Here is a 21,280-nt window from a genome sequence, read left to right as displayed (position 1 = left end):
AATAATTTGGAACACGGTGTATAGTAAGCTGTGTATATTTCTATATTTTTCGAGTCTGCTGCTTACTTTCCATGACCGTGTAGAAATCCTGTTTTCTAGATTCTGAAACTTCATCGGAAGCTTAAAGTCCAGGCAGAAACCCAGACATAAATAAGAACTGTGTCAGATTTGTGCTTCAAGGAGAAACAAGAGACAGAAAAGAGTAAAGGCGACATGTTTATTATTTAAACTATCACTTAAATAAAAAAGTGCATAGAAAATAAACATGATTAGAAACTTTTTTTTACATTATGTACAACTTTGTTACCTAATTATACATTCAACCAAGTAGTTTGTGGTTTATTTTTCACGGTGGTGGTTTTCCTTCATTTCACTGATGTGTAGAACACTGTTGAATGGGAGAATAAATGAATGCCATAAGAAGCTTTTTTTTGTTTTCTTTTTGTTTTGTTTTTTACAGAAAGCAGGAGGATGTTGGTGTAAGACAAAGGTATTCTCAAGGCAAAAGAAAACTGGCTCATTCATGATCCCTCTTTGTCCACATCCTACTGTAACCCCACCCCGCCTTTTTTTTGACACTACATCCCATCTTAAGCTGTCTATACACAACAAAATTACACATACAGGTTAAGTACTCCTACGACCTCTCCAGAACTTTGAATTGTAAAAGAGCGGTTCCACATGGATGCTGTGGTAAATAAATAAATTAAAGGTTCTCAATGTCAGCATTTTCACTTTCTATAAAACAGTACATCATAAGAACAACCAAAAAGCTTCGGAGGACAGAAAGAGATAAGAGAGGGAGACATGAAAGCAGTCTAAAGTGAAAAAATTAAAAAAGAAGCCATTATGGTGGTTTCTTTAAACCTCTGGTTTCCATAAACCAAACTCTGAATTTTACCACATCAAGTAAGTCGTCTGAAACGTCCCTGTTAAACGAAATCTGAGAAAAAGAAAAAAAAAAAAAAACATTCTCTACAACAACCAGAAAAATAAACCCAAACGTCTGACCTCAAGAAGTTCACAACCACATTAACACAGTTACATTTCTCATCACATGAAAGCCATTTCGTTCCAGAAAACAAAACAAAAAGAAAAGAAACAAAAACGACAAAAGAAAGAAACTGGAGCGCTCCTTGCTGGTGAAGGATTCGCTCACAGGCACAGCAAAACTGGTACTGGATATCAATATACAAAAAAGAATGATGCACGTTAGTTTTATCTGATAGTACTGTAACACAAAACCATTATAGAGTACACGGGAACGTTGCTATTAACCGTTATAAATCCGCTGTTTTGCTACTGTAACTAAGTTTGTCTGTCCATTCCATATATTTGTATAGATACAAGAACAAGAAAGTACTATGCATGTTTCCATATACTGTTGAGTATTTATACTATAATTACAGATAATGACGGAGAAGGGCCACTGGTGTGGCGTGGTAAAATGTCCAAGGAGACGACAGAAGATGTTTCCTTATTGTATATATGCTGCTGATAACGTCAAAAGAACCTCGACTCTGTTCTACGGAACACTCTGATACTGAAGATGGAGCTTGTTTGAAGAGAAAGCCCTTAGCATCAGTAGCCATGTTTCTTCTTTATAGCCGGTACTGGCGGAAAAACAGTTTGAGCTAAACCAGCAAGAACCAAAACCGCTGAATCCATTTAAGGTCTTCCATCTCTACAAAAGAGAGAAAACAAAACAAAAAAACAAAAACAAGAAGAAAAAAAAAAAACACGCAGCTGACCAAGTATCAACACCATCACGGGTCTGGTGATGTGGAGGAAGAACATACATTCATTGTTGACCTTAGCAGCAGAACCCAGCGAGCCCAGCGGTGGCGCCACAGGAGACTTATCGGGAAGGAGAGGGCCGCCGATGCGGTCCCTGAACTTCGCTTTTTTTGTTTTTTGTTGAGCAGAAAGAATCAAGTGCACTTCTCTGGAGCTTCAAAACAAGAAACGCCCGACCAGAGCCTGGTTTCACGCAAACTCTGGCTTCATGTTCTGTGCTTGTGGTTTCAGCACTTTTGAGTTGCATTCTGTCTGGAGAAAGAGCTGAGGTTTTTTTTATTATTATTATTCCTATGAGTATTCAGTGCCTGTTTCACAGCTCAAGTGCAAACCGTCCGTGGCTTGTATTTTAATTTCAGTTCACCAGAATAACGGAGCAGTAGCTGCAACAGGTCGCAACAAAGTCAGCGCAAACGGCGTAAAGATGACACGAAGGGATACAAAACATGGACTCTGGCTTCAGTTGATCCTGCCTTTTAAATATTTGCTCTGGGACATGAAGGTTTGTGGAAACAAAAGAGGAGAAAGGGGGGCGGAAACAAAGGAAACCAAATGATAAACATGTTTCCTGAATGCTGGTGAGCTATGAATTCTTCTTTGTTTTTCTTTAACTGGCTCAATGGAGATATGACGAATGCTGCTGATAAGAGTTAAAATAAAGGCACCTCTTCATCATAGACCAAGTCTGCAGAGGGACTTACAGTGTCTTGCTAAAGTGTACACTTTTTCATATTTTATCAAACAACAACCACAAACTTCATCGTATTTCATTGGGATTTTATGCAACAGGCCAACAAAAGGTAATTCATAGTTAAAGTGGAAAGAAACTTTTTACAAATCTAGAGCAACCAAATACCTCCAGACGTAACCGGGTCAGCAGGACACAACTACAAACCTACCACCATCTTGCATAGAGAGCCTGAATGGGAGAAGCAGCCAAGACACTCAAAGTAACTCTGGAGGAAGTAATTCATCAACAGGACAACTGGAAATCCTGCACTTCACTAATTCATTTTTAATAGAGTGGGCAGGAAGAAATCCATGTTGACAGAAAGCCTGAACACGTCTTGTTTGCAATTAATCAAAAATCATGCAGCGGAATAAAACGGTCAGAAAAACCTTAAACATACCATCTCTAAAATGAGACATGGCAGTGGCTGCATCATGAGTTATGAGTCATTTTGCTGGGAAGAATGGGTAAAAATGCCCGTCTCTTGTGCAAAGCTGGTAGAGACAGACACCAAATGACAGACGGAAAGCTGAAAGTAATTTGGCAAACTGTTAACTTCGCTTTTATCTACTACTTTCTGCTGGTCAATCACATAAAATCCCCCCGCCCCAAAATACAAACTTTGTGGTTGATAAAATATGGAAATATGTATGAAAACTTTTGCAAAGCACTATTTTTAATTTTTATTTTACAAACATGGGTAGCTTATTTGTTTGTTTCCAATTAGCGGTAAGCCAGTCGACGTCCTGGCTGATCACAGAACGGATTCGATGATAATAGCAGCAGCAGCAGCCTGTGAGCGGACTCGACTCTCGGATCGACGCGGTGTGGAGACGATAAGGCTGGAGAGAGGAGATATCTGCTATAGATCCACAATCTAAACTCTCTCAAGTGCATAATTATAGTTCGCATGACGGCCAGACCAGTAGCTACAACTGGGACATTTAAGAAAGAAAAAAAAAAAAAAATCTCTAAAAACAATAAAGATGAAATAAACATCAGCTGTGGCCAAACGGCCTGTCGTAGATAAAGAGCTACTGGTGGACTGAACTAAACAGGAACCAAGCCACAGACCAGTGTCAGTCTTTGGAATCAAAGAAAAACATTCAGGCTCCAAATTTAGAATAAAACAAAACAAAAGAAAAACAAAAACAAACAAACTTTGAAAAAGCAGTGGAATACAAAACATATCGACCAAGCATTAGTGTTTGTAAACCTCTATTTCCTACAAAAATGGCAACAAAATAAATATGAATTTTTAAAAATATAAATACCATCATTAAGTGCTATTCACTAGTGAGTGCTTTTAATCTTTTTTTCTTTTTTTGTAAAAAAATATACATTATTTACATTGTTTTGTTTTCTTTCCAAAAGCAAGCATGGTATTTTCCTGTCTGTAGTAAAAAGACAGATAACAAACAACAAATAAAAAAACAAAAACAAAACACATTTTTTTCCCCATAATAATGGTTATCACAACAGGCCCGAGAAGAAATGGGGGGAGAGCTGCATGAAAATTCAATTTAACAGGATGGCGTTTGGTTCTCTTGCTGCTGTGGTTTTGGGACGTCCCAGCTTACACAACTACCAAAGACAATCTGATAACAACAACAACAACGACAACAACAACAGCGTTCGCAGACCTGAAACACGTCCGTCTGCGCGCTCCGGCGTCATTCGGATGAAGCTCCAAAAGTAACAAAGAAAATCATTTTAAGTACGTCTATTCAAGCACATCAGTAGGTTTCCCTGGTCCCCATGGCCGTCAGTCCACCAGAATCTCTAGCTGCCTCGCTCCCTCGGGCCAGAGGCTTGATCCAATCATCTCAGATTCACTTTTAACCAATCAGCTGAGATTGAATCTGAGGACACCCTTTACAGCAACGGTAAAAAGTAAACGGTTCTCTTACGAACTAAACTTTTCTCCCCTCCCTGATGTCTTTATTTTTGTTTTTCCTGTTCCTGCTACTTTTCCTCTTCCTGCTCCCACTAGTGTTTCATGCTGCACAGTTCCCACCAGGCTGCGCCTATTTACAGGGTCAAATAAACACTCTGTAGGGGAAGGTTTCAGCTCTGAAGGCATCAGGGCACACTGAGACAAGGAGATATGCATTGACAACACTGAAATAAACAAAACAGAGTCCTAATTTAACCTCCAATAAAATAAAATATCACTGTTTCAAGTCCCTTCAACAAATTGCACTTTGGTGTAAAATGGATCCAAGTTCTTTGAAATTTTTTTTTAATGTATCCTTTCCTTTAAAGTTCACATTAGTAGATCATAATATGTTTCTAAAAAAGGATTGGCCGATGTAGAAAATAAAAAAATATGAAGGGATAACTATCATCCAAATATAAATAAAAGGAAATATATTGCAATGTCACGTCTCGTTACTCACCTTTCCAGGTGAAACTTTCAATGCCGAATATAAATTAGACAAAAGGAGGCACAATATGTTTGGGTTTCTACATATGGCCCTTCCTGCAGACGCGCCGCGGCCCGTAGCAGCCGCTGGTGTCATTTTTGTAGCTTAAAACTGTAAACCGGCAGGAAGCGAGTCGTTCAGATGGGAGCCGTCAGTTGAGGAACTTGCGGCACCTCTTGGCGCCGCAGTTGCAGGGCAGCTTGTTGTTGGCGTCCTCGATGGGGAACTTGTAGTCGTAGGTGAGCTCCTCGCCGCAGCAGATGCGACGAGAGGCGAAGATGACGATGTGCTTCTGGCCGTCCACGGCGATGACCCGGGAGTAGCAGTTGGGCTCGCAGGAGTGGTTGATGAAGCGGGCAGCGTTGCCGTGCACGGTGGCGTCCACCACCTCGTACTCGTCGATGCGAAACATATAGCAGCCGATTCCCTTCGGAGGGCAGAGAAGACTTGGTTTAGCACGTTCGGTCTGCCCAAAAATAATGGAAAACTGTCAGAGGCCTCACCTTCCCATCGTAGTATTTCTCCCGCTTGTCAGTGAGCACGGACCGAATGACGTTTCCAGAGTATTCGATCACCATTTCCCCGGCCTCGATGGTTTTCTTGCAAAACAGACCGCGACCGTGAATAGGCGACCTGCAGTGGGAAACATGAAGACTCAAGTTTTGCAGCAGTGACTTAAAAGTCCTTTTACCTTTTGGGGCTTTTCGCATTATGTCATGTTGTAAACACACACTTGAATGGATTTTACTGGATTTCTGTCCAAGTTACTGGGCATCTGGATTAGCACTGTTCATTTCATCATCTAAAAACGGCAAAAGTACAGAACAACTGCAAGCCCAGTCAGCCTAAACAGAAAGGCCAGGCAAGGAGAAGCAGCCAAGATGCTAACATGCTAGTGTAAGCCAACATGACAATGGTAGCATTTAAGCTAACATTAGCTTTATATCTAATTTGGACTTAAAGTTATCTTACTGAATGGATTACATTAACGTTAGTCAACATGTTAGAGTAAGCCAAGACTTACAACACTCTGGAGGAGCAGCAGAGATTCCTGGTTTTACAACTAAGATCTACTTTGTGTTGGAAGTCCATCTAAGGTCCCATTTTTTTCACATTAAGTTTGTGAAAGCAATCGACGGATATAACTCATGTAAGGCCTCATGTTTTGTTCATCATCTTTTTAAAAACAATCTTTTTTTTTACCTTTAACATTAAGACTTATAAATATATGAACTCTGACTCAACAGCACTAAAGCAATGATTTGTACGAAAGCTGCTAACAATTTAAGTGTCACTATTTAACTCTCCTGCAGACTTCTCCCAGCCTTGTTTAAATATGAACAGCTAATGGCATTTATCTAACCTGTAGACGCCGACCGTTTCCTTAGAGGTGCCTTTGAGCTGTTTGAACCTCGCAGCAAGCGGCAGCTCCATGGAGGCCCGTCTGAAGTGACGAAGTAAAAAGCAGCTTTATTCCCAATTCCACACCCATGAAGCCGATACCTAAATTACTTCGGTGACTTACCTTGCAGTCCTGAGCTGCCCTTCCTCTTCATCTTCCTCCTGCGGCCGATACTCGGGGGGCTGTCGATGTTTTGAAGCCAAGAAATTAAACATGTCAAATACGGACCTCCTGGTGGGAAAAGAGCAACGCAGGATTGAAGCATTAGTGAGACAGACAGCATGCAGAGTATAAAGAGTATGCTGAGTCAACTGTGGAAAAGTGTTGAAGCAACGGTTGGAGTGGGACAGCTTCTGATTTACTTCAGGCTCCTTTTGATATTTACACACCTGAGCAAAAGTTCACAATGCCTCTAAACCACAGGATTAAAATCTCCACTTTAAATAGCTAGAATCTCTGCAGAAAGGGGGTTTCTGAACGGCCAATACATTTCATACTGATGCTGCAACTAAAAATTATTTATTTGGATAAAAAAAATTATATGTTCTACAGATTTTTTATTTAACTATTTAAGCTTATTTTTTTACAATATTTAAAACCCCATAAAAATGCTAATAAACAAATAATACATTTCTTTTTTAAATAACAAAATAATTTTTATTGTCTAAAAATCAGCAACATTTCTTTTGTGTACAGTATGTTTGAGCTTTTAGGATGCTGAAAAAAATACTTCTATCATCAGCAGCTTTCTGGTTGATATAACATAAAAACAGTGTAAGGCTGAGGAGATTTTTGTTTTCTGATTAAATAAAAATTTGATTTAAAAAAAGCTCTTAATTCAACCTGGAACATAACTCTGAAAAGTACAATTGATTCAGAAGCATGGGAAGACATTTTGACTCTGCCTTCTAGAATCTCAGTATGTAACCGTTACAAAGAAATGCAATATAATATTTTACATAATGTATACATATCTCCATATATATATATAGCAAGTACACACCAGGAAGCTCTCCAAATTGTCCCAAATGTAAAATAATTACAGGGACTAGAATACACTGTTTATGGGAGTGTAAAATTATAGAGGCATTCTGGCGAGCAGTATGTCGAGAAATTAGCTCCGCTATAGGACAAACACTTCTCCCTAGTCCAGTCCTGTGTCTCCTTGGGTTCATACCCAGTCATCTGGATACCCACAAAGAGACTGTGCAATTTCTATTGATGTTGGCCAGAAAATCAATAATGCTTAAATGGGTTGGTTGTGATGCCCCTTCGATCCAGCTATGGAAAAATTTACTTTCTGAAGTTATTGTATTAGAAAGATTGAGATATTGTATGAATGGGAAATTTTATGCTTTTAAAAAAAGATGGGAACGTATTCTTGAATACTTCAAAATTTCAAAATTAAAAAACCAGTAATGTGAATCCGAATGACGTGTATGTATAAATTGGTTATGTTTCTCATATGATGCTGTAATTTATGTACATGCCTCCGATTTTGATTTTGTCTTGTTTTCTGTATCAGTGCTGTATAAGTTTTGCCCTGTTATTGTTCTTTCCTTTTCTGTTTTTGTATAAATGTTCAAAAATACCTAATAAACATAATTCTTAAAAAAAAAAAAAAAGCTCTTAATCACCTTGGTTAACAAAAGTTGAACCAGTTGGAGCTAAAACTGTGGAGTTCTGGATAGAACAGATTTACAGACAAAAGGTGTTTATCTTAAATGAACATTTAGATATTTTCTGAACAGTTTTAGTTCTGCTCTGAATACATTGTTCTTTCAGCAAATTACTTTTCATAGAGTCTGCACACTCCAGTTAACAATTAATCGAGAAGTAAATTAGATGATGATAATTATTATAATAATCAATTCATTACCATGAGTCGTTTTAACCTTAATTCATGCCCAAACGGTTCAAAGTCCTCGCTCTAACCTGTGATGGATTTCTGCACGCGCCGAGCCGTGGGGGTTCAGCGGGGGCTCGTCCGTGTCCTCCGGCTTGTGGAAGCGGAACCGGTAGCTCCGACAGTGCCTGGATCCGTACAGCTGCTCCAGCAAGAAGACCACCGCTTCGTGGACGACCCCCAGCATCCTGAGTCCGTTCACACCTGCGGGTGACGCCGGGAAGGAGCTCCGAGTGAGACAACAGCCTTTCACTCTTGACATGTAGGGAATTTCTGTCTGGAACTTTCTGGTTATTTCTGAGTTGTCAGGAATGTCTGTTACCTTCAAAGGAAAGCTCTCTGAGTTGTGCATTGGAGCGAGCTTCCTTCACCTTATCAGTCAGGGACTTCCAGGCCTCTGTAGAACAAAGTATTAACACATGGAAACTGGAAAAGCAACATTTCCCAAATCATTTTTAATGGAAATTTTATTACAGTTGTAGCCGTTTTTTAGATATCAATACCCATATATATAAAACTCTATTTGTTTGCAATTATCACACACGGTGTTGTTTGTGCCTGCTCTCAACTCCTAAGTCAATCAAAGCTAATTTACATGCGCAGCATGTTCTGGTGGCTGACCTTCGATGCTCTCACAGCGAATGTGGAAGCCGTCTTCGCTGTAGATTTCAAAGATGATGCCCTTTTTGGGTTTGCCATCCAAGCCAGAGTCTGCACTGCTGCCATCCTCATTGGGCGGTGAAGCTGCCGGAAAAGACCCTGCTTCTCCAGCTGCAGGGGGTTTGTCTTTTTCCACTATCTTTCCCGGTATGGCATGACCTTCAGATGTCTTCTTTTTACCAAACAAGCTGGAGATATAAAAATCAAACATTAGATCAATATTTTAGGATTAGCTTTACTAATATGATTAGATGTTCTTCTTACTTCTTGTTGGTTGTCTTATCTGCGGGCTTGCCGGTGTCCATCGGTTCTGGAGAGTTCAGTTCTCTGGAGCTGCATGGACGAATGATGAATTTTTTTATTGTTGTTATTATTTGTCAAGGTTTTGCAAGAAAGTAGTTGTCAGAATGGAAAAGTATTTGAGCTCCTTTCTTTCTTCTAACAAAAGGCTTCTTACTTAAAATATTCCACAAAGGCCAGATTTGTGGATCTGCATAACTAATAGTTGTCAACAGATTCTCCTGCCTGACCTGTGGCTCCTCCAGAGCTACTATGAGCCTCTTTGGTTATTTCTCTAATATATTCAAGTCTTTGCAGAACAGCTATATTTATACTGAGATTAAATTATTCACAAAAAGGACACCATTTACTACTTGGGTGACTTTATCATCAGGGGTATTTATTTGTACAAAATGTTGAAAATATTGCACAGCATTTTTCTTTCACCTCGCATGTCAAAACATGACCAGCAGCAAAAAACAGGAATTTCTCACCTTGGGTTTGAAGATGGCAGCTGCTTTCCAGGGTTGCTGTGATATTCATTTGCCTGGGAGGCCTTGAGCTTCTTCCCGCCAGTGATCTCTACACTCTGTCTGCCCCTCTTTACTTTTTTCTTGCTTTTGTCAGTAGCTAAAACTGCGCCTGACGCTGCTGTTGCTGAGTTAGTCGGTTTCTGATCTGACGATTTGAGGACTGGGTTTGTTCTGTTACTCTGGGAAAGCAACGCGGCCGGTTTTTGGGTGAAAACTCCAACAACGCGTCTCTTGGCGGGGCTCAGATGGGCAGAAGGCCTGGGAGATAAAGCTGCGTTACGGTTCGGTTTGGACTCCATGGTCTGCACTCTGCTGATGGGCTGAGGCTGATGCTGCAGGTGAATGTTCCCACTTTCTGCCTCGCCATGCTGGTTGACCGCCATGCTGATGGTCTGATGGGTCGGCAGGACACAGATGCTGCTGGCGATGGATGTTTGAACTGGGGAGGTGAGCTGTGATATGAGGGGAGTTCCCCCCGCCGGCTGGAGGACCACAGGCTGATCTGACAGTCCCAGACCATGTGGATTCGCTTTGAAGAGGAGGCTACTAATTGGCCCGGCGATTTCTGCAGAACTCAGCACGGGGGTGGAGAGAGACACTGATCCCGGCGCCAGAAGCCCGGCGGAACCACTAGACGGGACAGAGACTACGTTCAACACCGACTGGCTGCTGCTGAGACCGGCGACGGAGCAAGGCAAGATGTGCGTTGAGGAATCGTGACTCAGGATGCCAGTCTGAGGATTGGGAATTCTCTGCTGTATGAGAGCGGTGGGATCCAAGTACATGACCCCGCCTGACTTGGGCCTCTTGATGATATTTGGGACTTTGCGCTGGGGGGTGGAGATTGAGCTCAGCTCGACCAGGCTGCCGGGTTGTCCCGGGATGCTCGCTGTGATCTGCTGGGAAGACAGGTTGATCAGAGTCATGTTGGGGGGGCCCACTTCAGACGGCGCCAGGGTGGGCTGGCCGCGGGTGCGAGCCGGTTTCTTGTTTTTCCTCGGCAGACGAGAGATGGGCCTCTTCTTGCCATGAGAGGAGGCTATCACAGCCGGGGAAGAGGTCAGGGAGGAAGGACTGGAGACTATGGCGACATTGTGGCCAAGCTCGTGAGGTCGACCCGCCTCCGAGACTAGAATCTGGGACTGGTCGGAAGGCTGGGAGGGCAGACCGATGAGCAGGCCCGAGGTGGTGCTGGGTATTCCCGTTTGGAAGCCCGCCTGGGTGGATCCGGTGAACGTGTGAAGCTGAGAGGGGTGAGGTATGGTGCCGAGGACTTTGCCACCAGCGGGGAAAATGGGCTGGCCTGGAGATAAACCGGTGTTTAAGCCTCTGGTGATGGTCATGGGGCTCAGCACGGCAGAAGACGTGGCTTCCATCACTCCTGTTGCGCTGATCTTCTGGGTAACGCCGTTTGGCACCGTCTGAAGCACATAGAGAGGCTGGAACTGCTGGTTGACCACGATGAGTTTATCAGGACCCGGTTTGATGACTGCCGGGCTCGAGACCTGAGCCTGGGAAGGTCCTGGACCAGGAACTGGACTGGGACTGCCTGCAGCAGCGGCTGCTGCTGCCGCAGCTGGGAGGTATTTCTGACCCGGAAGAGGCATGGAAGGAGAATTTGGCAAACCAGACAAGCCAGACCTCGTGTTTACTTCCTGGTTTCCAGGAGTTTCAACCCCCTGACCAATAGCGGGGCTGGAAATGAACTGCTCTGAAGTCATGTGACCCTCTGCAGTCTGAGAGTCCCTGCTTCCCAAAGCTGCACCGTCGTGCTGATTCTCGGTCGGCGAGACGCCAGGACCCGCTGATTTCTTATTGCCGCTCTTTTCCCTGCGGATGTTGTCCGGGTCAGAGTTCAAACCCAGGATAGTACCGTCTGAGGTACCTGAGATGAGGCCACCGGCCGAGTGGTTCTGGCTCGTGCTGACGGCCGGGCTGCGTGTCGTCAGAACCGAGAGGTCCGAAGGCAGCTCGAGAGGAAGATATGGTTCTTCGACCGATATGGAGCTGTTAACGCTGGCCTCCACCACCCCTCCGCTCTCAGCGCTGGGCAGCGGTTGCGAGAAGTCGTCAAACAGAATGTCTTTAGGCCTGTTCAGGTCATAAGTCTCGTCCAGCAGCAGCTCAGAGGACGACGGCTCGGACTGCTGACCCAGAGTCGGCATCGACATGGAAGGCGTGTTCAGCACAAACTCCATGATGTCCGACGGCAAAATATTCCCGCATTCATCGCTGTTGTTGTTGTCGGAGTCTGACTTTAGCAGGTCCGTGCTGAGAGAGAGCTGGGCCTCCAGAGGATCCTGACCCTGGCTCTGCGGCTGGGATTTGACGCCTCCACCAAGAGGAAGACAGTTTTCCTTGTGGTTCTTTCTGCTTTCTCGTGTGTTGCCACCGCCGGTTCCACCGCCGCTGTTGTCTGCCTCCTTGCTCGAATCGTGGGAGTCGCCTTTGTCCGCGTGCCTTTCTCTGTTTCTCCTCTTGGGCGCACTCTTCTGTGGGGCGGAGGAGGAGGTGGCCGTGGTGGTCGTGGTGCTGGTGGTGCAGACGCTGGTGTCGCTCTCAGAGTCGTCGTCAACGCCGTCAACCTGGCCGATTTGCTGTTTGCCCAAGGATCTGTTAAACACAACAAATATAATATGTAAGGCAATGACAGGAAGTAAAGAAAACGGCAGAGATGCACCAAGAAATCAGACGATTCCAGGCTTCAGTGGTGATAGGCATCACTGACAAAATCATTCCTCAGTGTGAAAGTTGGCAGTCAGCAGCATTGGGGATAAATTGATTTAATCAAATTTCTTCAGATGAATTTTTTTTTTTAATCAACGAACTCCTTTGGTTTCCATAATTGAGTGATGTCAACTCACATAAAGCCCATCATCTTGTTTAACATTAATACTTAATGATTTCTCAAACCCGAAACACTGATAAAAAATATTTATAATTTGTACTCTGATGGAGAAAATTGAACCAGCTATACTCTGTGGTAGCAAGTATTTCTGAAATTTAACAGTGAAGGCAGGGACTATTAACGTTAAAGGGAAATACACTAAAGGGATAGTTGTGCTAACATGCTAAACTGATTTAAGTAGATGAAGTTGCTTTTGTTTCAAAGAAAACGCCAAATTGAAGCTTTTTTCTCTTAAATATTAAACTGCACTTAATTGTTAGAGTATTTTGTAATATGGGGAATAGAATATTTTGTAGGACACAAATAATAAAAATGAATGAGCCATCATCTGTCTAATAAAGGAGCAAAGCAGATATGCTTTCACTGGGTTTTATCTAAGTGGCTCTGCTTCATAACCTGGACAATTTTACTGGATTTGAAGACCTTCACTGATGCAGAGACAGGCCACTCTGTTACTGTTTTTGAGAAGTCATTTTATTCTACTTAGGGATTAAAAAATCCTTATGCAAGTAAACTTCTCAATCTTAAAAATGTATTGTTGTTATGTATAGTTTTTTTAAGTGAAATCAGAACCAGCCATATTTGGTATAGGCATTACAAAATCATGAGTAAAACAGAATTTTTCATTGGTGCATCTCTAAAACATTCGAGTAAATGTATCAAAAAAATTGTGTACTAACAAAGTACTCAGCATGTCTTCTTCAGTTTTTCCTTGAGCCCTTTGCTGCTGCTGTTCCTCGTCTTTCAGAAAGCGTTGAAGCTGGGATCCCCTTCCTAAACAATCGTCCAGCCCCTCTATTGACGGAAGGTCTTCGCCAGGGTTGATTATTGTCCGAGTGAAGTTGTAGTAGTAGGAGTCTTTACCCCTGTTATTCATTCCGCCATCTTCATCCTCGCCACTGTCTGCAGATGAAGATGAGGTGCTCATATCATCCGCTCCGTCCACCTGCCCCTCAGCCGACTTCTTCCGTCCGCCGGTCCTCCTCTTAACCACAGCCCCCGCTCCGTCACCGCTGCCGTAAAAGGCAATGTCCTCCTCACCGTAAGAGCGAACGCCATAAAACGGAGTGAGTCCGAAGAACATGTTGGAACGTGCGCGGGCGCTGCGCCGCGGGTATCGCCTCTTGGCTGAACCCGAGCCGTCGCTGTCGTCTTCATGATGCTTGTCCTCCATGCCTCTGTTGTGGTCGTCCTCCGGGCCTTCGCCGTCGTCCTCCTCTGCACACTGAGAGAGGAGGCTGTGGTGGTCTCTGAGCCTGTTGCGTGGACGGTTTTTGCGGAGTTCGTCTTCCTCCATCTGAGCCTGGGTGTCAGACTCGGAGCTGTCGCTACTGCTGGCAGAGGGCGAGGAGAACAGAGGGGACGGGGCGGAGCGATGGGTCCCCTGTCCAGCAGGGGAGACGGTGGAAGAAGTGCTTGTGGGACAGGAAGATTGCGTCCCATTGGGGTCAGACTTCATATTGGTCTTGAGCGGAGTGTGAGAAGAGGGTTTAACTTGCCGCTTCTTCTCTCTGGAGGAAATTGACAACTGGTTGGTTATCTGTTTGGTGTGAGACTGAGTTGCGCTCACTACACCTTTCTCTGCAGCCAAACTGGTCTGCATCTGCTGGAAGCTTTCTGGATTGTTGCTGTACTTCCTCTCTGGACAGGGGAAATTTTCTCTGCTCTTTGTGGACAACCTGTCCTCTCCCTGGTTCTGCTGCTTCTCCCCCTGAGGCTTCCCTTGGGATTTGGTGCTGTTTCCGAGCACTGGAGCTTTGCTATTATAACTGGAGCTGGAGTTTGGGGAATGTGTGCTAGAGCTGCCTGTGGTTTTTGCATTGTTGTTGAGAAGAGGAGCTTTGTTGCTGCTGCTGTTCTGATGGGTCTTCTCTCTGTCTCGGTCTTTGGACACATCTCTGCTGCTGGCTGATCTGACTTTGGGGTGTTTGTCTTTGGCAGCTGAGCCTGCAACCGGGGAGGTCAGGTGCAGGGAGCTCCGTTTACCGACATCGTCCTCCACTGACGTCCGTGATGAAAAGAGAGACTTCCCAGCTGGACCTGAAGAGTAATCATTAGATTTCAGTGTACTGGACTTCTGTGGGGAGCCAGATTTTCTAACGACGGATTCCTTATGAAATGGAGACGGTGTGGTATTCCCAGTGGTGCTGCTACTCTCCTTCCCTGAGCTGGGCTTGTCCTTTGATGAGGGGATGTTGGAGGGTGGATTGGATCGGTGGCGAGGCAACAAGCTTAGACCATCGTGGTCTTTGTTTCCATGTTTTCCCTGCTTGTCAACCTGTTTGGTGCTGCCACTCCTCTGCTGACTTGAGAGAGCAGCAGTGCCCACTGGAGGAGAAGACTGTCCTGAGCCCACAGGTGCCGATCTTGGACTCTTGCTCTCACTTCCAGCTCGCTTCGATTGACTTCCGGCATTGCTATCTTTAGCTGAGCCAGAGTCTCTGTTTCGCTCTGCACTTCTATAGCTGGAGTCTCTAGAGGAAGGTCTACCCCTGTCAGAATCCCTGCTTGATGGTCTATCTTTACCTTGGCCCAAGTCTTTTCCTGCTTCCCTGCTGTACTGTCTGCGTTTCTCAGAATCCCTTTGTCCCACATCTCTGCTGAGAGACCTAGATTTGTCTATACCCTTGTAGTTAGGATTTTTGAAAGATGTCTTACTCTTATCCGTTTCTCTATTACTCGAGTCTCTATTTGCAAGCCTCCCCTTTTCAGAATCTCTCGAGGAGTCTCTACTCAGCGGTTTTCCACTCTCAGATTCTTTCAGACAGGAGTCTGTACCTATAACTCTTCTCTTTTCTGGCTCTTTGGCTGATATGTCACCCTTGTCAAAGTCTTTTTGCACATGCTCTCTGGGTGATTTACTTTTTTCTGACTCCTTGGATGCTTGGTCTCGACTTGACGTCCTTCCTTTGTCTGAATCTCTCAGGCCTTGTTCCCTTGCTGGTTGCAGCCTGTTTCCATCTGTGGAAAAGGATCTGCCTCTGTCCCCATCTCTTTGGACTGGATTCTTCTTTGAGTCTTTGATGAGGTGTTTGGATTTTTCAGGGTCTCTGGCCGGGGAGGGGATGAGAGGAGGAGGTGAGGTGAGGGGTCGTGACAAACTCTGAGGTGCGGAGGTCATGCCTCTCTGCCTGTTCAGCTGGTGGGGAGGAGAGGACAGGGAAGGGGAGCTGTGACGTCTGGAGTCAATGTTGCGAATGCTCGGATTCCCCGGTGAATCTGCCACAGCTTGGCTTTGGGGCAGCGGGATTCCCTCTACGATGAAAGAAACAAAAACTGGTTTAAACGTGCAAAACTCTCCAAAACATTTACAGCTATATGAAAACATTTATTGTTATGTTCTAAATACAACAGGAGGTGCATGTTGGTACCTGGAGAAGACATTTGTTTGGAGTCTACAGCGCGCTGGCAAGGGGGGTAGCTGGGATGTCTGTTTCTGGTGTATACCCTGAGCTTTGGGGTATTTGCAGGAGAGAGGTTTTCAGAGCGTCTTGGTGACTCAAATGGATCAGGAAAGTCTGTAAAAAAAATGAACACACAAAAACATTTAATACAAATACTGTTATTTATACAGAACCGCAGAGAAATTCTATGGTAAAGAAAAAAAATCAAAATAGTAATTGTCTTGATTACACACACACACTGTGATTCTTCTTATATTTTTGAAAACATAAGATGTTCAAAATTACAACCCAGAATCCAATATAGCTGATATGAAGCCTAGGCGCAAATTCAAACTGGAAGACTCTTTCATCCCCACCGGGACCCGTTAATTGAAGCGACCTGCCCACAATCGTCGACCTATCAACGCCGGACCAAGCTACGTCACGTCCAATCATCGACCAAGTCCCAGCTGATAAGGACCTTCATTCATGGCGTCCTTCGCTCTCCAGCCGAGCTCAACCCACCACCACCCCTTCTCCTCCATTCGCCCGGTCCTGAGGCCCGCACCCTTCTTCAACCTCCACCACCAGTGCCGGGCCCTGGGGGATGACGTTCCTAACAGCATCGGGGATGCTCATCTGAAGTCTATCGCTAACGCTGCGATAACCGTTATCCCCAGCCGGGGCCCGAGCGCCAAAGACTTTAAATTCTGTTTGTCAATAAACTCTTCTAATTGTCTTCTTATCTCCGTCTGAGTCTCTCCAGATTGAATATATATATATATATATATATATATATATATATATATATATATAAAACACTATAATGGTTTTATATCAGTTGATACTGATAATTATTTATTAGTTTTGATTAATTGATGCCATCAACTTTGCTTAGCTGACCGTGAGAAGTTGAGTGGCTAAAACCTTTCCTCTGCCTACATTCCCCAGAATGCTGTGCGGTTCTAGACTGGAGTTCAGTCAAATTACTGAAAATCCTATTGGACATATCATCTATTAATACTGATAATGTGTCTATCGCAGTATATATACTTTTTGTGCTTTAATGCAGCTTACAAACAGGAATCGAAAACAGAAAAGTCAGTAAGTTAGTACCTGTAATGGGAGGTGGGCTGTGTGCAATTGTGCGATTCTCCTCAGGACACATCACACTCTTCATGTCAGACTCTGCCACTGGAGGATGACAGACTAATATCCTGCAGGTGTACACGCAACGCTTCCTAGCGTCTAAAGTGCTCCAGTATACCCTCGAACATCTGAGGAAAATCAAATGTTTTCAGTTTGATAATATCAATTTCCTCTGCGGTTAATACAGTTTATTTCTGTCAATCACTGAAAATAATGACAATGTCTAGATTAAAAACTCCGCTTACTGGTATCCAACAGGGAAGAGCTTGCGTTTGCAGTCTGAGAGTTCAGTCAGTATTCCCAAACAATCAATTGTCATGGAGCCTGCAATGACAGTGTCAGTCAGTGTTCAGCACACAGAGGAAATAAAGTTAAGAAAAAGAAATGACAGGCGTTAAAATCAATGTTTAGAGAAAGGCATATCACCTATTATCATGTGGACATTTTCAGGCTCCAGCCCTGCCAGCCACTTCCTCCTGAGACTGATCCCTTCCAGGTCCACCAGGATCCTGCGGGTTACCTCAAACCCTGTCACCACCTTGTAGGAAAATACACAAACAGAAAAAATGAGGGGAAATCCTTCTCACAGCATGAATGCACATGAACTGCTTCTGCTCTCTACAGTGTCATAAGACATAAGAATTTATATCCCTTTATGACATTTTACCCTTTGGCCGCATAATTAAAAACTTCAGGCTAGCATAACGTAGCTTATAACTGTAAAAATATTGGGAAACGATACATGGTGTAAACTGAAAATGTTATAATGCATTTATAAACAAACCAAACTCTTTAAAAAAAAACCTGTGGTGGCACTGCGCCAAGAACCACTGAAGGAAACAAAATGAAAACTTATGAAGAAGAAATGAGCACAACTTCCTTCTTCACAAACATAAACAAAAATAATATGGCATGAAATTTTGTTGTAGGATTCTCTTTTGTCTTTGGTAAAGGACCATAATCCATTTGTCCAGCTGGCGATAGACTAGTGGATTTGATTTGGGTCATATTTACCCAGAATGCCCTGCCCAATGGTCCGCTTCCTGCTTTTGGAGTTCCATTTAATCAAACCGAAACCTGGATTTTTAGGGATTTAAAGTGGACCAAACAGAGTGGGGATGATTGGACTGTAAAAAAAATTCCTAGTCTTGACAGAAACTTACACACCAGTGGACTGTGATAACGTGGTATGCAGTTGGCTTCCCTGGATTTTATTTAGGACTAGAGAGTAAAATTGACTAAACTATAAATGCATCCAACACTTTTCAGACTTTTAATAGTAAAAAAAAAAATTAAAACCATATAACATTTTTTTGTTACACTACCCCATGAAACCACAGTGAAATACATTGTTTTATGGCTGTAATGGGAAGAAATGTGCAGAAGTTCCAAGAATATCAATAACTATGCAGGGTGCTGTCCTTACCTCTCCCTTGATGAGGTCCCTGTGCTTTGGACAGTAGACTTTCCTGTCTTCCAGGAACACACAGTGGCAGTTGCGGGCACACATGAAGTGGTAGCTGCTGGTGCAGGAAGTGAGGCAGCAGCCCACAGTGGCCCCCGTCTTCTCACACCTTTCACAGTTCTGCACAGAAAGCACGGCAGGTTGAGAACATCTGCAGAATAAATGCACACTGAAAGAGAGATTACGTGGACCGAGGGTCTCACCGTTTGCCTTCCCCTGAGAACAGCAGTGTGAACATTTTTCAAAGCTCCGTTGTCATCTTCAAACACCTCTGCAGACCAGAGAGCGCAGTTCACGTGAGCCCACTCATTCTGACCGATGTATAGCAGCCTGCCGCAGTCCTAAAAACACAAATAAATGGTTACAGGTGATAACCACCTGATCCTTTTCATGCTGTGAATGGAGTTGGGATTGTTAGGGACTTACATTAGTGTACTCGTCTCCATACTGGAGGCACAGCACACACTGCCTGGTATCACTGATGCCTGGAGGAGGAAGAGGGGGTTCAGGATTGTCCTCGTGATCTTAAGGGAAAATAAAAAATTTTTAAAAAACAAGAAGAAAACCAGATTCCATGCATTTGGAGTCATTTATTTTTTTTTGGCTTACCTGCCAGGAGGTCAGGTGGCGGTGGCAGTGAAGGAGGTAGCAGAGGAGGTGAAGCTAATGAATCTAGCTTGGCAGGGTTCTTGGGCTGCGGAGCTGGGATGATCTTTTTCATGAAGTGGGGGTGAACGGCCCGGCAAAGCTCCTGCCTCTCCTGCCACTGGGCGTAGTTGTGGTCCAGGGATGGAGGAAGGACGGCATTGGGGAGAAGCCCACTGCTGGTGAACAATACCGTACGGAAACACCTTAGTGGGGCAAATATCACTTATTGTGTTAAGCTGAGGCTGTTGTAGTAAAAATGCCCCTTATTGGGTTTTCACTTGGGTAGATTGATGAGACCAGCAATGTTGATGCAAGCACCATACACCAAACACTCAATAAAATCAACAGTAGGGTTCATGTGTGAGAACACATTTTCTCAAGCAAATCCCAGAGATGAGTTGAAATGGCATCAACACTAATATACAGAATTGTATTGGTCTGTAATTTTTAAATTCATGTTTTAGTAGCAATAAATGGAATACTAACAGAAATAAAGGCTTTTAAATATCCATCAGTGAGTATTAATATGCTTCACTTAGTGAAAACTTTTCAAAAATATTATTGAGATAACTATTGAATCCGTATGTATATAATTGGACGTGAAGTGGATATATTTGTTTTGGAAAGTACCCTTCTTCTGAATCGGCACATTTAAATAAACACAACTTAAACGAATTTTACAGTCAGAGGTGACGAAGCTGTGAAGAGTGCGTAAACAAAAATCTAGCAATAAAACACAGATCTGAAGGGAAAACACTTGCACTGAAGCTCATCCAAAGAGTTTTTGTCAAGTTGAGCAATGCTGATGATCTGAAGCTTCAAGCCTCAGAAATCAGCAGAGGAGGCATCTAGGAACAAATCCTCCCGGTGACAGCCTCGTGAACCACGCGTTGCAACGCTGGATTTAATGTGACGGCTGAAGCGATCCAGAACGCAACAGTCCAAGCTAACAAGTAAACCACAAACACGTATCAAAGGCCCTTTGAGAGAAAACCGACACAGTTGCGGTTTGCCTCCCTCAAAGCCAGGAGGCAGGCGGAATAAATGGCGTGAGAAAGCTGACAACTAAATCTGACTGACTGGCTGGGTAAGTGAACGAGTGAGAGACTGGGTGAATGAAGTTTTCAGGAACAATCTCAGCATGCAGAAAAACATCTCTCCAATATCAAAAGGATGATCCAGCTATATATATATATATATATATATATATATATATATATCCAGATCCAGATCCAGACAGACAAAATGGTAATGGCTAACCAACCAGACATTGTCGTAGTGGATAAACAACAGAGGAAAGCCGTTGTGGTAGATGTAGCAATACCAAGCGACTGCAACATCAGGAAAAAGGAGCACGAGAAACTAGAGAAATACCAGGGCCTCAGGGAGGAACTGGAGAGGGCCTGGAAGGGGAAGACCACAGTGGTGCCTGTGGTCATCGGGGCCCTCGGGGCAGTCACCCCCAAACTGGACCAATGGCTACAACAGATCCCAGGAACAACATCAGACATCTCAGTCCAGAAATGTGCAGTCCTTGGCACAGCCAAGATACTGCGCAGGACCCTCAAGCTCACAGGCCTCTGGTAGAGGACCCGAGCTCAGAGGATAAGAACCACCCGCGGTGGGTGAGAAGGGAATTTTTTTTTATTTTTATATATATATATATATATATATATATATATATATATATATATCTAAAGATATATATATAAACCCACATCGTATTCCTTCTTTCAATAATTACAGAGCTGCGCTTCTTGCAAACATCACAAAGGTTTTTGGAAAATCTCAGATTACAGCGGTATTACTGGTCAAAGCTTCTGCTTCTCTGTAATTACAAGCATAGCTTAGAACAGCGTTTGAGAAATGATAGCAAATCACATTCGTTAATATCACCGACTGCCAGGGACTTTTGCTTAAAATACTGACTTCCAGACTTTATTTGTATTAGGGTAAGCTTTTATTTCACTCGTTATAAAAGAATGCTTTCCCCA

At 43.6% G+C, this 21,280-nt stretch overlaps 1 protein-coding gene across 3 annotated transcripts in view; it reads right to left on the bottom strand.

Moving 5' to 3' along the window:
- Window positions 1–203: 203 nt before the first annotated feature.
- kmt2a (lysine (K)-specific methyltransferase 2A) overlaps window positions 204–21,280 on the bottom strand; it is a 44,422-nt gene continuing 23,345 nt past the window's right edge. For 2 of the 3 annotated variants that reach the window (XM_027999219.1, XM_027999220.1), the window contains exons 17-34: window positions 19,248–19,462; window positions 19,065–19,162; window positions 18,842–18,979; window positions 18,600–18,758; window positions 17,600–17,711; window positions 17,419–17,497; window positions 17,141–17,301; window positions 16,013–16,159; window positions 13,322–15,896; window positions 9,695–12,346; window positions 9,186–9,254; window positions 8,883–9,109; window positions 8,584–8,658; window positions 8,291–8,465; window positions 6,479–6,586; window positions 6,317–6,397; window positions 5,457–5,586; window positions 204–5,380 (exon numbers count right to left, since the gene is read on the bottom strand). In XM_027999219.1, the coding sequence (XP_027855020.1) occupies window positions 5,105–5,380; window positions 5,457–5,586; window positions 6,317–6,397; window positions 6,479–6,586; window positions 8,291–8,465; window positions 8,584–8,658; window positions 8,883–9,109; window positions 9,186–9,254; window positions 9,695–12,346; window positions 13,322–15,896; window positions 16,013–16,159; window positions 17,141–17,301; window positions 17,419–17,497; window positions 17,600–17,711; window positions 18,600–18,758; window positions 18,842–18,979; window positions 19,065–19,162; window positions 19,248–19,462 (7,477 nt within the window). In that variant the 3' untranslated portion in view covers window positions 204–5,104. The remainder of the gene's footprint in view (window positions 5,381–5,456; window positions 5,587–6,316; window positions 6,398–6,478; window positions 6,587–8,290; window positions 8,466–8,583; window positions 8,659–8,882; window positions 9,110–9,185; window positions 9,255–9,694; window positions 12,347–13,321; window positions 15,897–16,012; window positions 16,160–17,140; window positions 17,302–17,418; window positions 17,498–17,599; window positions 17,712–18,599; window positions 18,759–18,841; window positions 18,980–19,064; window positions 19,163–19,247; window positions 19,463–21,280) is intronic. The other variant, XM_027999222.1, reaches the window with a different exon arrangement.

Source organism: Xiphophorus couchianus, chromosome 18 (genome assembly GCF_001444195.1).
Source record: "Xiphophorus couchianus chromosome 18, X_couchianus-1.0, whole genome shotgun sequence".
Lineage (NCBI taxonomy): Eukaryota > Metazoa > Chordata > Actinopteri > Cyprinodontiformes > Poeciliidae > Xiphophorus > Xiphophorus couchianus.
The sequence above is the reverse complement of the archived record's forward strand: the minus strand, read 5'-3'. Positions and strand labels throughout refer to the sequence as shown.